This window comes from Macaca mulatta, chromosome 8 (genome assembly GCF_049350105.2).
Source record: "Macaca mulatta isolate MMU2019108-1 chromosome 8, T2T-MMU8v2.0, whole genome shotgun sequence".
NCBI lineage: Eukaryota > Metazoa > Chordata > Mammalia > Primates > Cercopithecidae > Macaca > Macaca mulatta.
Window position 1 is genome coordinate 72,243,354 of NC_133413.1, and position 17,451 is coordinate 72,260,804.

At 38.7% G+C, this 17,451-nt stretch overlaps 1 protein-coding gene across 50 annotated transcripts in view; it reads right to left on the reverse strand.

The window, feature by feature from the left end:
• Positions 1–17,451, reverse strand: part of ASPH (aspartate beta-hydroxylase) — a 216,355-nt gene that overhangs the window by 129,356 nt on the left and 69,548 nt on the right. For 18 of the 50 annotated variants that reach the window (XM_077943662.1, XM_077943656.1, XM_077943661.1 and 15 more), the window contains 7 exons: positions 14,990–15,082; positions 13,016–13,090; positions 8,689–8,817; positions 6,529–6,561; positions 5,865–5,921; positions 5,276–5,323; positions 4,763–4,795 (listed from right to left, as the gene is read on the reverse strand). In XM_077943662.1, the coding sequence (XP_077799788.1) occupies positions 4,763–4,795; positions 5,276–5,323; positions 5,865–5,921; positions 6,529–6,561; positions 8,689–8,817; positions 13,016–13,090; positions 14,990–15,082 (468 nt within the window). The remainder of the gene's footprint in view (positions 1–4,762; positions 4,796–5,275; positions 5,324–5,864; positions 5,922–6,528; positions 6,562–8,688; positions 8,818–13,015; positions 13,091–14,989; positions 15,083–17,451) is intronic. The other 32 variants (XM_077943679.1, XM_077943673.1, XM_077943678.1 and 29 more) reach the window with 3 other exon arrangements.

Below are 17,451 nucleotides of genomic sequence, written 5' to 3' on the forward strand. Positions count from 1 at the left end.
AGTCGACTAGAGAGTAGGATGGAGAAGAGTTTCGTCTCGGGTAAAACAGGCTTGGGTTCTAATTCCAGGGCAGTCACTTACTACCTGTTTAAAATTTTCTTCGCATCTGTGGCGGAGGTTTTGAATTAGCCGAAACTGTACCCTGGGAATCAACTGGATCCTGGTGTTCATGGGCAGATTCCCTGCTTTTGTTTAGGAAACAATTCTCAGACCTCTAACCTGGGGCCAAACGCCTCTGCCGCCAGCCCCTGAGAATAAAGTGTTCCCCACCCTAATCAGGTTGTGCTGCCCTTGCCTCCCTCATTTGCTGGCACAAGGGTCAGCGTTTCTTCTCTGCTCTGCTGTAAGGAAGTTTCATCTCCACACAGGCCTCTCCAGGGCCCCGTGGGTCATAGCTTCCTCAGTCAACCTGATCTTCCAAAATACCTCCAATTTTCTGGCACACTACAAGCAAACATCCTTCTTTTTCCCAGCATGGTTATAAGTTTATTATTTCTTATTCATTTAATAAAGAAAAATTATTGAGCACCTACTATCTTTCAGACATTCTCAGTATTGAGGTACAGTAGGGAACAATGTTTAATAGATCATTTTGTCCTTTTGGTGCATTTGAAAGATGAAGGAGCAGTGAATGTGTGCTTACTCTGTCTCCCTGAGTAGTGTCAGCATTTAAACATGCTCAAGCCTCTAAGGACTTAAAAAAGCAACCCCACTTTTTCTTAAGCTTGCTTCCCCTCACCCTCTCTTTCTTCCATTGAACAATCTAATTTCTTCAGAGTCATTTACATCTCATGGCTCATCTCTTCCTCTCCCCTCCTCAACTCACTCCCACTTGTCTTCAGACCCTGACCCCATCCCTGAAAAGGCTCCTGCTGAGACCCCCACTCCAGTGCCTCATTTGATCTGACGGACACTCGCCAGCCCTCGTTATAAATTTTAGCGACACCATTCTTCTCCAAACACCGTTGCCCCTGGACTTCAGGGTAACCATACTCTCCCCTTTGGTCTTTCGTTTCTCCCTCTCAATCTTTTTTTCCACTTCATCTTTTTCTTAGCAGTCCTTAAAGGCTGGTTTTCTTCAAAGTCCAACCACAGAACCACCTCATGTCTCCCTCAGTCTGCTCTCCTTAAGGGATCTCAGAGCTTGGTCCTGATGGCCACGTAACTACTCTGATGGTTCCCACACTCACAATCACGAAGTAGACTTCTCTTCTGAGAGTCAACCACCACCAAATGGCTCATCTGGGTCTTTCCTCTTAGATGCCTCAAAGAAATCTCACTATCACCACGTAAAGAAATGGACTCATGAGCCCCTGCCCCATCCTTGTCTCCCGTCTCTCCCACGTTAGGAAAAGAGCACCCCCTGCCACCAGGCTGCAGAAGTGGAAGAGTGTATGTGGCTCTTGGCACCTTGTTGTCTCCCCCCAGCTACACCCACGCATCAAGATCTGCCAATTTTACCTTCTAAGCATTTCTCAACTTTGCCCACTCCCCTTCTCCATCATTGCCACCACACTGGTTTAAATGATCATCTCTGTCCTATCCGTCCACTGAAACAGTTCCAGCTAAGGCCACCCGTTGAAGTCACTGCAGCGCCAGATCAGGGCAGGTTTTCAGCACTCATCTCACACGGTTCTCAGCAGCACAGGGCACCACTGAACATCCCCTTCTTGAAAATCATCTCCTTTGGTTCCTTATCAGGCAGAGAGAGATGTGACGCAGGGAAAGACCCAATTTGGATGATTACAGCTAACTTAACTCTTTCCCTGTATTGACTCTTGTCTCTCTAGTCTGTTACATGCCAGACCAATCAATCTTTTCAAAATACAGATCTGACTTGGCAGTGCTCAAAGGTGAAGATGAAAATCCTTGACCTCGCTCACAGGCACCCTCTGAACCCAGCCCATTTCACCACCTCAGCCTTACTGTTGCAAGTTGAAGTCAGAGACCTCATAAGACTCTCCAGTCACCTTTCCCCTTGCTTTGTAAATTGTTCTCACCTTCAGCTCAAACTTCAGGCAGGCCCTGCCTCATCCACAAACTAGGTAAGGTCTCTTTATTATATATTCTTGTTACCACTGTACTTGTTCTTCCCAGCACTTATCACAACTGGAAATGAAAACTACATTGAAATTGCTTAATTTCTACTCCCCTGCTAAAATATAAGATCCATGAAAACAGGAACCTTGTGTGTTCTTCACCAGAACTGCTTCAGTGTCCTATGTTTTAGACAGAAGACACTAAACAGGGTATGAATAAATAAGTCAATTACATGGTAAGGCCATACTATCACATCCCAGGTTTGTCCAATGTAAGCATGATGATTCCTAGGTTATCTTTGATGTAGAAGCTGGTTCCTGCTATAGTTCCATCAAAGTGTATGTTATGGGGTTTGGGAGTTTCATACCGAATATATTCTATTCTCCCATTGAAATGTGGTTTTGTTTTCACCCTACTTATAGTTTCACTTACATGTCAGTTACTTGGTTTTCCTACTCTGATTCCTGAATTTTCACAAAGGTATTGTTTTAGCATATAGTGAATAATACTCTGTTCAATTAGATCTATTGGTTTGAAACAGTTTATGTTCTATATAGCAAAGAAATCCAAAGTACCTTACCAAATCATGTCAATCCCTTAGGTTATATTTACTGCCTTTTGTTAACATTTTAAATTACATTTATTATGATAATCTGCCCTATGAAAATATATAACATTTTTCATGGTATCTAATTTTATACTTCTTATGAGTTTGACTTTAAATTCCTCTAGATTTACAAACTGCATTCCAAACATGTTCTTTATAGTGTGTATATATATATATATATACACACACACACACACACACACATATATATATATATATTTAATTTTTTTTTTTTGAGATGGAGTCTCATTCTGTCGCCCAGGCTGGAGTACAGTGGTGCATTCTCAGCTCACTGCAACCTCCGCCTCCTGGGTTCATGCCACTCTCCTTCCTCAGCCTCCCGAATAGGGCTGGGACTACAGGCACCCGCCACCACGCTTGGCCAATTTTTTGTATTTTTAGTAGAGATGGGGTTTCACTGTATTAACTAGGATGGTCTCAATCTCCTGAACTCGTGATCCACCCGCCTCGGCCTCCCAAAGTGCTGGGATTACAGGCGTGAGCCACCACGCCCGGCCCTTTGTAGTGTATTTTTAAAAACATTATAATGATTGGTAGAAACGAGGAAAATATCTCAAATCCCGTCATTACATGCAACTTGTATTTATAAATTCCTATTGTCTCCTTAAAATTCAAGATTGGAAAGAAAATCTAAGTGTAATCTCAAGACCAAATTATTCCCCCACCTTCCCTCGGCCCCAAATCTTCCTGTGAACACATCAGGTCCAAATTCTTTAACTTTTCGGAAATATTATCAGTACCTAAAGACACAACCTAGGATTTTTCCCATGGTGTCATTCATATCCCATTAGAAACAGCCACTATAGATGATGAACTTGGTAGGGTCTCAAATCTTAAATCATCATATAAATATGACTCATATTTATAAACACTCCTAATTTTCTTCAACTGTGACTCACTATCTATCAAGACACTGTAAACTCCTTGAAAGCAGGGACCCTATGTTACTCATATTTGAATTCCAAGCCCTAAAACCATCTAGAACATAGAAAGTCCTTCATAACCGCCAACTCAATTACGATGTATTTCTTCATCTTTCTTGCTTTACACGTAAAGTTATATCCAATTGACTTCTCTCTTTCTACATAATCATCTTTGAGGATAATGGAATAAAGAGGATATATTATTGGCTCTATTATTTCTTAGTCATACATTCTTGGGCAGCTTATTTATAATGTCAGAACCTTATTTTTCTCCTTTGGGAAGCAGAGAAAATAAAATCTACTTCACGGAATTCAACACAATAGTCCATGCAATGCTTGGAAACAAGAGGAGGGAGGTACAGGCCTAAACTGAATCAGATGCTGCTGCTGCGCAAATTTGCCAGAACTGTTTTCTCCACACTGCCTTTAAGCCTGGAACCCAGTGTTTCTTAACCTTCCCCAAGGAGACAAATCAGTCATCTCTGAGAGTGGGATTATTCTGTAGAAGCAGCTAGAGCAATTAAACTCTGGCTGAAGTAGTTGTTCATGCATATTTTAGTCAAAAGAGAGACAACTATAAAGTACTGAGATTGGTTTTCTTGAATGACTGTAACTGCCTCCTAAGGCAACTTGTACAGAGTTTAAGAAATTATTTAGGCAATGGCAGAGGCAGTGGAATGGGTAAACAGTCTCCCTAAGTGAATTCTTTGAACACTACCATTCATCTGGATGTTTTAAGTTGCAATATTTATAGTTTAATGTTCCACATCTTATAGTCAAACTATATGTATATTTTAAAACAAATAGGTGGCTTAAGGTTAGAAAGCATTTGCAGGCCGGGCGTGGTGGCTCATGCCTGTAATCCTAGCACTTTGGGAGGCCGAGGCGGGAAGATTACCTGAGGTTGGGAGTTCGAGGCAAGTCTGACCAACATGGAGAAATCTCATCTCTACTAAAAATACAAAAGTAGCCGGGCGTGGTGGCACATGCCTGTAATCCCAGCTACTGAGGAGGCTGAGGCAGGAGAATCGCTTGAACCCAGGAGGCGGAGGTTGTAGTGGGCCGAGATTGTGCCACTGTACAGCAGCCTGGGCAACAAGAGCGAAACTCCATCTCAAAAACTAAAAATAAAAAAAAGAAAAAAAGATAATAAAAGAAAGCATTTGCAAACCTTGTTCCTCATAGACTTGGTATGTTACGTCATCTGCAAAAAAAAAAAAAAGAGAGAGAGAATAAAAGCAAAATAAGTATTAACTGAGTCATTCTAAACACCTGTTCAGTTAAAACAAACAAAAAACTACTTAGTCATAAACATAGAACTCTATTCCTTCAAATATTAATGTCTGCACAGTCAATAATAAATGCCTCTGCCCAAAAGCAATTAAACAGCAGGTAAATTATTTTCATTAAACTTTCTCAAATTGACACAGAAGAATTTGATACACAAAAACAGCACTAAAATTTGACATCCTGTTTTGTTATGGAGGGGTTAGTTGATGAGGTGAAATATGAAAGCCTGATATTCTTATAACAGTCTAACTTTGTTATAAAACAAAATGTCACGAATTAGATGCTGAAATTACTTCTGTGATGCCTTTAAAAGAAAAATCACCATGTAAACACAGCATGTGACTGAAAAATCTACGGTAATATTTTAAATCGAATGAAAATGCTCATCTAATACCTGTATCGTGGTGCAATCTTTCATCTTCTCCTACTGGTTCACTGGCATCTAAAAAACAAAAATACACCTTTGCCAAACAGGAAAAAACCAAACACGCTGCCAGACAGCATTCTAGGAGATTCTTAAATTAATTACCTTCACAACTTTGCCAGATAGATGTTTTCATTATCATTTAATAAAATTTAAGCTGAATAAAGTTCCACAATTTGATGTCTAAGTCACAAAGATAGGAAAAAGTAGAACTGGGATTTGCACCCAGCCTTGACTTTATAGTACATCACACTGCCCCTTCGATTTTCAAATATTCTTTCCTGCACCCTACCTACAATGACCAAAATCTCAACAGTTGTTTTGAAAAATACATCTCCTTTTTCTCTCATCCCTCCATATGTCTCCTTTTTCACTCATCCCTCCATGTAGTATTAAACTACATTCAGACATTTCTATAAGTATCTGACCAATCAAAAGTGATTATAAATACCATACAGGGATCCCTGTGTTGAATCACAATTGTTAACCCTGGAATAAAACAGCCTTGGCCACTGTCTCAATCAGAAAACACATATCAATAATTTAAACATTTACAAACCTGGATTTTCCTGCTCAGACATCATCTCTTCCATATCCTGATTATAGTCTTGTGAAACTATAAATTAGGGAATAATTAGGAAATTACAACTATGTCTCAAATAAGGAATACATGTAATATTCGAAACCAGAAAGACACACTTTTTAGTTATGATAGAAATGCAAAATCAAGTCATAATGATATTCAAACATGCTCATTCCTGGAACAAATAGGTATTAAGTGTGTTAAATGCCAAATGCAAAGATGAATAAGAGGGGACTGTTATCAATTGGTTTATACTCGAACCGCAAAACAGTAAAGTGCTAACAGATGATGCGTCCACCTCCCGTGGCCATGCCCTTTAAGCGCGCTGGCATGTGACAAAACATGATTTAGACCTTTCGTTGACTTTGTAATTGAAAGCTACAAAACATGCAATTCCATTATATCTTTTGAACTAGTAATCCTACTGAGAATTTATCCTCAGGAAATAGGCGTCAAAACACAAAAAAGCATATTCAAAAAGAAATATCATAAATTATAAAACATATGATAAAATTATTAATTGCATATGCTATGTATATTTAAATATATCATTAATAATAGATATTATGTACTTTAGGATGCCCTTTTAAAGGAAGACTCACCCTAATTAAGAAATAACAGTATTAAATTAAAATCTCACCCGTCTCTTCCACATGGTAACTATGCTCGGTTTCTGAAAAAATATATGTATTAGATTGATATTTACTGCTTTCACAAAATGGTATGTATATATCCTGTATAAGTACTTTGATTCTATGCTTATCATTAATTTTATTTAAAAAATTAAAAAATGGGATTATCAATTAAAAGGCTGTTTAACACTTTTATATTTCACTAGAACTACACTGTGGGATGTCTCACACATTCTTCCCAATCCACTCAACCCCACAAGGCTGACAACCACCACCCTTGGACTAAAGAGAGAGGACAACTTAGAGTGACAGTGACACAGGCCAAACCAGGAAAGCTGTTCATTTCTAACCCACTTCACATCCCAGTAGAATGTGCTATTTCCTGGACCTGTCCTACCATTTTCTAGAGCGGAAGTACAGCAACTATGGATGGGAACAGAGAAAAACAGTGGCAGAGGCTTTACACCCTTAGGGAGCTGAAGGGTAAATGTGTTGAACACTTAACCCATACACCTCAGATAGCAAAAGAGCTGCCATTGTATGACCGTCACCACACTTATGACCTTGTTAATTTTATTTAATACATATCTAAAGAATAAATATTTTTATTTTCTGAAGACTTTTAACAACCAACTTTTAAGTTCAAACTGCATCTATGTCCTAATTAAAGATTAGAGCAGAAAGTAAGGTTTCTGCAATTTGTGAACTTCTTAGAAGTGTTTCTTCCTACTCCCAATCTGTGACTCCTAACTTTAAGAATATCAAATTCCTCATGCTTCTGTTTATTTGAGCATCTTAACTGAAATTTGTTGCATAAGCAACATGTAGATACAAAATTCTGAGCAACTGTCAATCTTACTGAGCCATTTTGGCCAAAGACTGGAGAGAAGAAGCAACAGGAAATGTGGAAATCATTTTATCAGTATTCCTACTCAGAAATTGGAAACACTGTTCCAAAGAAATCATGACATAAATGATTACTAAAGGGATAAAGTTCTGAAGCTAGTCTGTAAGTGCCTATTTTCAATGTGTACTGCAGCAAAAAACAATCATATAGATGTTCAAAAGGATTGTGTGCTTGTATTTTTAAACAGAAAATTATGCACTATATACAATTCTTTTGAAAACAAAACCATCCCATATTTTTATGGGAAAGTGCATTTCCTGCTCTAAACAATAGGCATGGATATAAGTTTTTGGAAATACATGTACTCATAAAGTAGGAGCTACCTGCTTCTAAAGTTATTTTCCAAAATATTTAGTATTGTGCAAAGTAGATAAACTACTTTTCATTATTTTTATGCTTTTAAAAAGTGTTTGCTAACTGGACACACAACGGCTTATGCCTGAAATCCCAACACTTTGGGAAGCTGAGGCAGGAGAACTGCTTGAGGCCAGGAGTTTGAGACAGCCTGGGCGACATAACCACCTTGCCACTATAAAAAATTTAAAAATTGGCAGGGCATGGAAGCATATGTCCGTGGTTCCAGCTACAGGAGAGGCTGAGGTGGGAGGATTGCTTGAGCCTGGGAGGTCAAGGCTGGAGTGAGCTGTGCTCAAGCCGCTGCATTTACCAGCCATGTTGGGTAGGATTTTATAAATAAGTTATATAAAAACACAGCCACACTGACCCATTTAGGAACCATCGAAGGCTGCTTTTATGCTGTGATGGCAGAGTTGAGTAGCTGAACAGAGTCTGTATGATCTGGGGAACCTGAAATATTTACTCTTTGGCTATCTACAAAAAAAAGTTTGCCAATGCCTGGTACAGAAGCTAAGAATTGTGTTTTGCTCACTGTAATTACAGAGTTCATGTAAGAACATGAGCCTGTGATAGATTATCACGTCCAATATTTCATCAGTTGTTTGAATTTCATTTAACAAATAGCACCCTAAGCAGAAGAATACAGTAACACTAGTTTCCTGAAGTATTTGACTTACTATTTATAAGAAATTTGTATATTCTGAGTTTTCCTGAAAAGTGCTTTGAACCAAAATCAAGATATCTGTTTTAAGAAAAAATTCACTTTAATTGAAGCTTTAAGCGTCAACTTTTAAAAATCTAAGCAAAAGTTAAATATCCATTTTAAAGGGGTTTAAGAAAAACTTCAGTAATTATAAGTCATTGATTATATTTTATCCTGAAACTTGAAAAAAAAATGTTCTACCTTCATGAGATACTTCGACTTCCAGGGTCTCAAATCTATCACCTACAACAGTCACCGTAAGAAACTCGTCATCCTCTTGTTGTGGTTCTCCTGTGGGTCCATCTTCTTGTTGCAAGTCTTCTCCTTCAACTATGACAATGAACAAAGTGACACTGGTCTATAGTGAGGACCCACTGGCAACAACCAACTGAGACACGAAAGCCCCTTGTGAAGGGCCGCCACACACCTGCTCCTGCTGCTGGGGCTTCCCCTGCCCCTCCTTTTGGCCACTGAAGACACCATTGTCCACTCTACAGCTATTTTCTTCCTCTGGCCAAGTGCTAATCTGCCTAAGTATATGTGGTGGGGAACAGGTTTCCTCTCATTAGGATGTTGTATATCAGGACAGGAAGCTTATATATTTTATTCATTATATATTCCCAGCCACCTAGGGCCATGTCTAGCTACAGGAAGCACTCATTAAATATTTGATGAATGAATAAAATAATTCCTAATTACTACTAATATATTTGCCTCTTCAATTATCCTCAGGTGAGAGAAAAGGCTACTCTATGGCCTTTTCCTGGGAATTTACACAGAATTCCAGGTAACAACTTTAAATGACTATTCAAATATTCTATAGCAAAGAGTAACTAGCCACCTATCTAAATTATATGCTAGGGCCAGGCATGGCGGCTCACGCCTGCAATCCCAGCACTTTGGGAGGCTGAGGCAGGCAGATCGCTTGAGGTCAGGAGTTCAAGACCTGTCTGGCCAACATGGTAAAACTCCATCTCTACTAAAAGTACAACAATTAGTCAGGCGTGGTGGCCCGTGCCTGTAGTCCCAGCTACTTGGGAGGCTGAGGCAGGAGAACTGATTGAACCTGGGAGGCAGAAGTTGCAGTTAGCCAAGATGGTGCCACTGTACTCCAGCCTGGGTGACACAGTGAGACTGTCTCAAAAAAATAAATAAAATAAAATAAAAAATAAATAAAAATGAATTATATGCTAGGTCACAGGTTTACCCGAATCATACTATATATTCAAAAGTTCCTATTAGGCTTTAAGTAATGCAAAGATGCCCACTTTCTCTTCTGTGATTAACTTCTATGATATACTGAACTGCTCTGCTTCTTTTGTGTAGAGGTTGGACATGTTACATTATTCCACTGCAACATGGTTAAGACCGGGTATTTCATCCCAACGTAACTTGATCTGGCTTCCAGCAGAGTATCTCCTGTGTAAAATACTCTAAAGAACGTGAATGGGCAGGACTTGGCTTTGCAGTGCAGTTCAGGGATTAGGAGGAGTATGGTGTCTGGAATGCATGGCTGTAGATTCAGGCTCTTCCATACCAGCTGCGTGACTGTGGGCAAATTACTTAACTACCCTGTGCCACAGATTTCCCTCCCATAAAATGGGAATAATACCTATTTGTAACATTATTGTGAAGATTAAAACACTTAGAAAAATGCCTGGCCCTAAGTATTTAGGTGTGACTATCATCATTATTAGAGTAATAATGACATTGTCATTTGTACAGCTACTGAATCACCCTACCCGCAACCCCAGCCCAGACTGCAAGAAGCCTTCCTTAGTTACTCTCCCTTTAGTGTGGCAAGGTGATGCTCTTGGGTGTTAGTGAATCAGGCAGGCCTATTTATGTTGATGCTATTTGTTTTCTGTCTTCTCATAGCTTGCAATATTGTTTTTCCTCATTTCAGATTTTCTGCTATTCAGCAAACCACCAATTTGAATTTCTGTTGCCCATTTTCTTTCTCTTTTTCTTTTTATCACACTCCTCTTTCCTTATTCTGCTTTCATTCTATCCACTGAAATTTGATGATTTTTACACTAGCAGGATTTAGCTTTCATATGCAGCTGTTCAATGGAAGTATTCCTGTTTTCTGTAAGGAAACCAGTCAAACATTGAACACTATCTTTGAGTCTCCACTGCTCAGTGACAGCCTACCATGAAAAATTTCCTAAGGGTTCACAAGACTCTAGGCACGGTCAAGCCCTCTGCAGCTGTTATATTCTCCCTGTGAGGCAGGTACTGGTATCCTACTTTGAAAGATGAAGAACTTGAAAAACTGTGCTAAAGCCACACGGCTAATTAATGGCAGATGCAGTACCTGAATCCAGTTGTGAATGCACCATGATGGAGGCAGGGAGGTTATGTTCAGTCTGAGAGATATGATTGGGCAGGGGTGGGACACACATCTCAGCGAAAGATATACCAGGTGCAGAGGTGCCAAAACAGTGATAGGCTTGGCAATTACAAGGAAAAGAGAGGCCAGCTGGGCTAGAGAAAAGTCACTGAAGGGGAAAAAGAGGCTGGGATCAGACAAGGCACAACTGGCTGGGCCACATTAAGCACAGGTTACAGAGGAGCAAGTATGGAAACAGGGAGACCCAGCGGGATGCTACAGTGCTACTGCAATGGTCATGGCAAGAAGCCACAGTCACACCGAGGCCCTAGAGAGCCAAAGTCAGTGCTGGGGCAATGCTGACAGGATTTGCTGATGGATTATATCTGAGGAGAGAAGAAAAATCAAAGAAAACTCTCGAGTTTTCAAATTAAGCAACTAAGAAGGTAGGAGGACCATTAACTAAAATATAAAAGACTAGCATAAGAAATTTGGGGAGGATTGGGGTGAGGAGGAGCTGTGAGGTGTGGGAATAATCATGAGTTCTGTGGCAGGCATGCTTTAAGTCTGAGACATCCATAAGACATCCAAATTGAGATGCCAAGTATGCAGTTAGGTAAACCCAGAGTTTAGATGAGCAATCAGGGCTGCAGCTATATATTTAAAAGCTATCAACATACAAAGAATATTTATAGCCATGAGCCATAAATGTGATTTTCTAAATGTGATTAAAGAAAAGAACAAGTCCAAGAAGGAGGCTGTGGCCAGGACACGGTGCTAGACTTGACTGCTTCCCTCTTTTGGCTGCCTGCCCACCTCCCACCGCCTAAACATCTTAGGGGTCTATTTCTCTCCACCCCCTCCTTTGGCTGAGGCAAGTTTGCTACCATCCCAAATCATCATTACCTGTACAACCTACATCTCGTCTCCCAGCTGCACTCTTGAATCCCTCCCATGCATTTTTCATGCTACAGACAGAAGGCATAACACTCTTAAATACCTTCCCCAATGGCTTCAGTTACTCTTAGAATCAAGTAAAAAATACTCTTTTTCTCATGACTCGCCACCTACACATTCCATGTGCCATCCATTCTGAACTACTTTCAGGTCCTTTCCTGTCTCTGGCATATGCCCTCTGCTTAAAATAGCACTGGCCTGGCAAAGGTCTACACCAGCCGCTTCTGACCCCGCTTCTGAGTAAGACCTAAAGAGCATCCCGTGTTTTATTACCATAACAGCACTTACCCCATTATATTTAAATCACTTATTTATTTAGACTGGATTTTCCTTCTGTTAAGTTAAAGTTGTGGTGCGGTGGGGAGGGAAGGCTTGAGGAAGGGGAAGCCTGTACTTGCTCATACAGGCCAGTGAGTAGCTTTCCAGGCGGCAAAGAAGCTAGAAATAAAAGGGTACAGGCTCCTACACCCCCAGCATCTACTGGCAACAAACAGTTTATACCATAGGGCATTGTTTGTTTTTAAGAAACATGATTTTATTTTCTTTTAGGCCACCCTTGGATCACCAAATCATCAGGAGAATCAGGATTCCAGAGCATCCTGCCCACTCCACAATCCCTTCTTGAGTTACGTTTTGGGATCACGATCTCTGTTTTTATCAAGGGATGCTTCAAGAAGCAGCCTTATAAAACCTTAAAACATTAGTTTCTGGATTATTACTTAGAATCCTCTACACAGAGCTCGCCATGAGAAATTTTAAAATTTAAGTACTGGGAAAATGTTTTATATTCTCAAGTTTCTTTTTCCTGTCTGCTTAGTGCAACCTGTGCAATTAAATGTGTCTTCGTTTTTGTTGTGGTGACCAGCCAACCATAAAGCAAAATCGAGGTGGAGGACAACACCTGGATAAGCCTGACCGTGGGCCTGTGTCCCACTTTCCTCCTCTCCGCCCTCCCCTTCTGTTCCTGATGGATCACTGTTTTCAATCTGTTCATTCTCATTTATTCCCACCAGTTCTTTCTTAGATGTATGCAATGAGTTCCTCCACAGTGAAGTGGAATAAAGCAAGTTTGGTGCTATTTCAAAAACAACACCTGTTCTCTAACTTTGAATTCAAAAACTTTTTAAAAAACGCAAACACCCAATTAGCCTTTACATTTTAAAACAAATGTCCAAGTCATTTTACATAACTAAGTGTTATTTTAGTAACTCAAAACAAAGAGCAGATTTTAATTCATACCATGTTCTGCATGTACCATTTCATGGAGAAGGGACTGAATTTGTTCTTTTGCTTCATCTTCGATATTCTGAGGTTCTAAAATAATTGCAAAACATAGCTAAGTAGAAAAGTTCAAACATTAATATGGACCCCTAACACTCAAACACGATATTGGTGCATACACATTAAAATGAACACATTTGACTAAGCAACTATGCATTATTTCTCTGTCAGCTTACCATTTTTTGTTCTGTGCTGGCAAATATGGTAGATATGTGAAATTTGTTTTATTCTATCAACAGACTTAAGTGTTAAAAGACTTTCAATAAGATTTTTAAAGAAAGAAAACTAAGTCAGGCTCAGATTTTTATTTAACAAAAGAGCCTTATTAAAAGCAAAATGACTCTAGTTTCTAGTTAATAAAATTTGCAATAATGATAAAATAAAGTGGGAAGAACAAAGCTTTCATAGAGGGAAATAAAGTTTAAATGTAATATCTGCTATGCTAATCACACTACAAAATCATTTCCAAAGCATAAAAATGCCTATTTTTAATAATTGTTTATTTCACAAGCCATTTATATATGTAGTCTTGCGCAATTATAGAGTCTGCCGATTGCCATCCGCTCTCACAAAGCCTAAGATAGCTTCCTAACTGGATTTCCAGGTTCATAACTGCTGAAATCACCATCCAAAGAGAATATAATTTGAGTTACCAGAAGTGGAGGGTGGTGCACTCTGCTCACTCTTTAATGGCTATCTTTGCCCAAACTGGTGAAAGCCTCAGTTCCTAGGAGCAGAATATAATACCTCCACAACTGAGCCCTCACACACTTCTCCAGAATCATCTGCTATTAGCACTGGCTTTCAACTTAGTGAGGGCTCCATGTCATTTCAGCTTTCCATAATTTTGCAATGAAATATTCAAATATTCTCTCCTCTGGAGGGGACTGGAAGATGCAGAAGCTGGAGTGTAGTGGGTTAAAAAAGTGAATGGAAAATAAGGTAAAAAAGTAATTGTGGATTCTTCTTTCAAAATTGTAGCTATTATAGAGAGGAGAGGGATTAGGTGGCAGATAAAAAGAAACGTAGGGGTCAAGAGCGGTTTTATTTTAGTACAAAGTAAAATTTGAGGTGCTAAATCTCAATAAAATGTTTTAAAAGTTACTCTCTGTTCTGGAGCTATGGTATGATCATAGCAATTCTACAGGAATGAGAAAGAATACATTGTCCTAGGATTAAAAATTCAACAAATAACAAAACTCAGAGCAACATATTGGCCTTAAAGGAAGAAAAATTAAATGTTATTCCTCAGCACACAGTGATAAAATCAGCCAAAGAACCATTTGGATCCAGTACTTTTCAGTAAATACATAGTGTCATTCCTTAAACTTCCAATAGGTGGCATAAGAAAACCAGAGATTTAGAGACTATTCAATTTACTAACTTATTAAAATATTTCACGATTTTCTTACCTATAGTCATAGACTTTGGGTTAACTACAGAGATGCTTAATTTATGAACCCATGTAGACACAAAACAGGCTCCATAGATGGCCACAGGGAGGTTTGGGAAGTCTTTTAAGATAGACAAGAGACCCTCATATAAAAAAGATTGAGAAACCACTAGATCTATTAAATCACGTGACAAATGATAACACGAGTGTAGAATTGTGTATATTTTCACTTTCAAGGTAATATAGTACAGTAGTGCTGGAATTGGAATCAAGAAACAACATTCAGTTCATGATGTTCCTAAATGTGTGGTTTTGGACAAAGAACAACTGTCTGCCTTAGAGCTGATCTTAAAAATTAAAATTATCCTGTGCCAATTTCTACTAGAAAAATACTATATAATTTCAGAAGAGAAAAAAAGTAGATATTTATTCTGTAAACAATGTGAAACAAATTCCAGGTAAAGCAGGATTCTGCAAATGGGGATACCTGTCAGGTTCAGGCACACCTGGGCGAGACTCGAGGATGAGGACAAGCTTACCTGCCTCCACAGGAGCCTGCTCCTCGGGCTCAGCGTGTGGCTCAGCCTCTTCTGGCGGGACTGCTGGCTCTGAAGTAGATCTCTCTTTAAGTCCTGCATTTTTTTATTCACAAAGTTAACTTGAGTTTTTGTGGGGTTTTCTGTCATATTAAACCAGGAAAAATAATATTCTCAAACATTTAATCAATAGTGCAGGTAATGAATAGTTTCTAAAATTGCATGCTTAAAAAGTGAGGTAGGAAAATAGTTTACTCTTCAACTTCATATTAAAGGCTCATGTGTTAATATCTTTGTCTAAGTTAGCTTTTTACTTCAAATTAAAACAAAATCATTGTTTAAATGTTCATGAATCTCTAAAATAGTCATGTCTAAACCTGCCAAAAGTTCAATATGAGTTCAAGCTCCTTTTGTGCTCATAAGCGATTAATTCCTAAGTCCTGAAGTTTGAATTCAGCAATGATGCAACTAAGACGCACTTGAACTTTCTGTTATTCAGGTACACTCAATGTTCTCACTTATATCTTTATTTATTCTACTTGAAAAACAGTTAAAAAGAAAAAGAAATCATACATAACTATTTATTATCTTCTAAAGGAAACCCCTACAAGTAATCATATTATTCTATAACAGCTAAAATATATGAAAATTTAAAAGTTCTTCTTCCTTTTACAAGTCCTAAGAAAAATAAGATATCAGGGTATGTGAAAACTGATTTTAAAGTTAAAGCCAGTCTAAAATCTATTATATTAAGTTAGTTATTTGAAGTTATTTGGTATTTTGTATGTGGAACATTAAAACAGATCCTCAATTAAATCCAACTATTTGGAAAAGAGCTAAATTCAAGAGTTCAAAGATTCCGTTTGCTGATCCTGGACTGCTCCTGACCTCATTAAGAATCTCCTAGCAAGCATAGTCACTAAAGGGAATGCTCTGTGCATGCACAGCCTGCGGCAGGAAGGTCAAGGTGACATGAAGGGCAGTGTTCTAATCTTAAGCAGCTCTGTGCAACTCATGTATGCACACTAATGTGGTCTGGAAAATTCTCATTTCGATGTATTACTCTTCTTTTTTATTATTTTTCCTTTTTCACTGTTTTTTCTATGTCTCTTCATTTTTCTTTTATCGACAAAAACATACTCCCACGTTCCTCTTTCCAAATTTTAGAAGAAACAGAGACAGATACACAGGACCCTGCCGCATCACTTACATTTCCTGCAGTTACCATTTGCAACACTATTTCCACACAAAACTCACTACTAGTACACCTGACACCAACACATACAGTTGTGTCAGTTGTGTTCGACACCTAAGTTATCTCTAACTGTAAAGATTGCAAAGGGATTATACAGAGGTCCTAATTGTAGTTCAAGTTCAGGGAGGAGGGGGTAGAGATGAAGGCCTAGTAAAAGACATCATATTTCAAATTCAAATTTAGGGCTGCCCTCCCTTTTACCATTTAAACAATCATTTTTACTTCCCTCAACTGTTAATGGAACAGGTACGGAATGATTCATTGCCAAGTTCTGCTGAATGAATGGGAAAAAGCTTAAGAATCTCAAGAATCAAGTAATTTATCACTCTCAGCACTTCAGCTAACACTTGGCACATAGCAATTGCTCAATGAACACTTGCTGAAGAGCTGAATACACCCAGTGATGTGACTACTCTGCTAAGTCTAAATGGCTGTGGAGATTCCCTGCAGGGCCAGGGCTTCTTAGGCGCATTCCAGTAGCTGAGTAGAAGAGGGAAGGCGACTCACATTAGTACTTCTCTACTGCTATGTACCAGAGATCCATATTTCTACTCCAGCATCCATCATTTCAGTGCCATGAGTCTAGTTTGCCTGAGACACTCCCAGTTTATGTCTGCTGTCCTGGAATTATTTCACTCTCGAAACTATCTGTCTGAATGAAAAATTACAGGGTCATCCTTCACTGACCCCACTTGTAGCAGGCTCTCAAACTGTGTTCCACGTATTATACAAGCAATGAAATGTTTTCTCACCAAACGATAAAGATTTAAACTGCCTGAAAACCCCATTCTTAATGAGTTTAGAAGTTTCATTTGAAAAAAAAATTATAATGCTACATGTTCAAATACTACTAGTATGCCAACATTCCGACATACAATGCCTCTGAGAGTCAACTTTCTCTAGCCAACTTGAACTTGTCTCTAAAATTGAAATTGCAAAACATAGGAAACACAGGAGAAAGCAAAAGCACATAGCAAAAAATATTGACTTTTTTGCCCTGTCCAAAGTGGAAGGTATATTATAAAATAGTTAATACCTGGTCATAGCTATTTCCAGAGATGAAATCAGTACAAAAATAAACAATATTGTAAACTTCAAAGAAGCTGAGATCATATTATACATTTCCTCCTCTAGACCTCTATAAACTTTTTAAAACTTAACAAAAACATATTCTAGACTACAAGTGCTTTAACAACCCATATGGATGAAT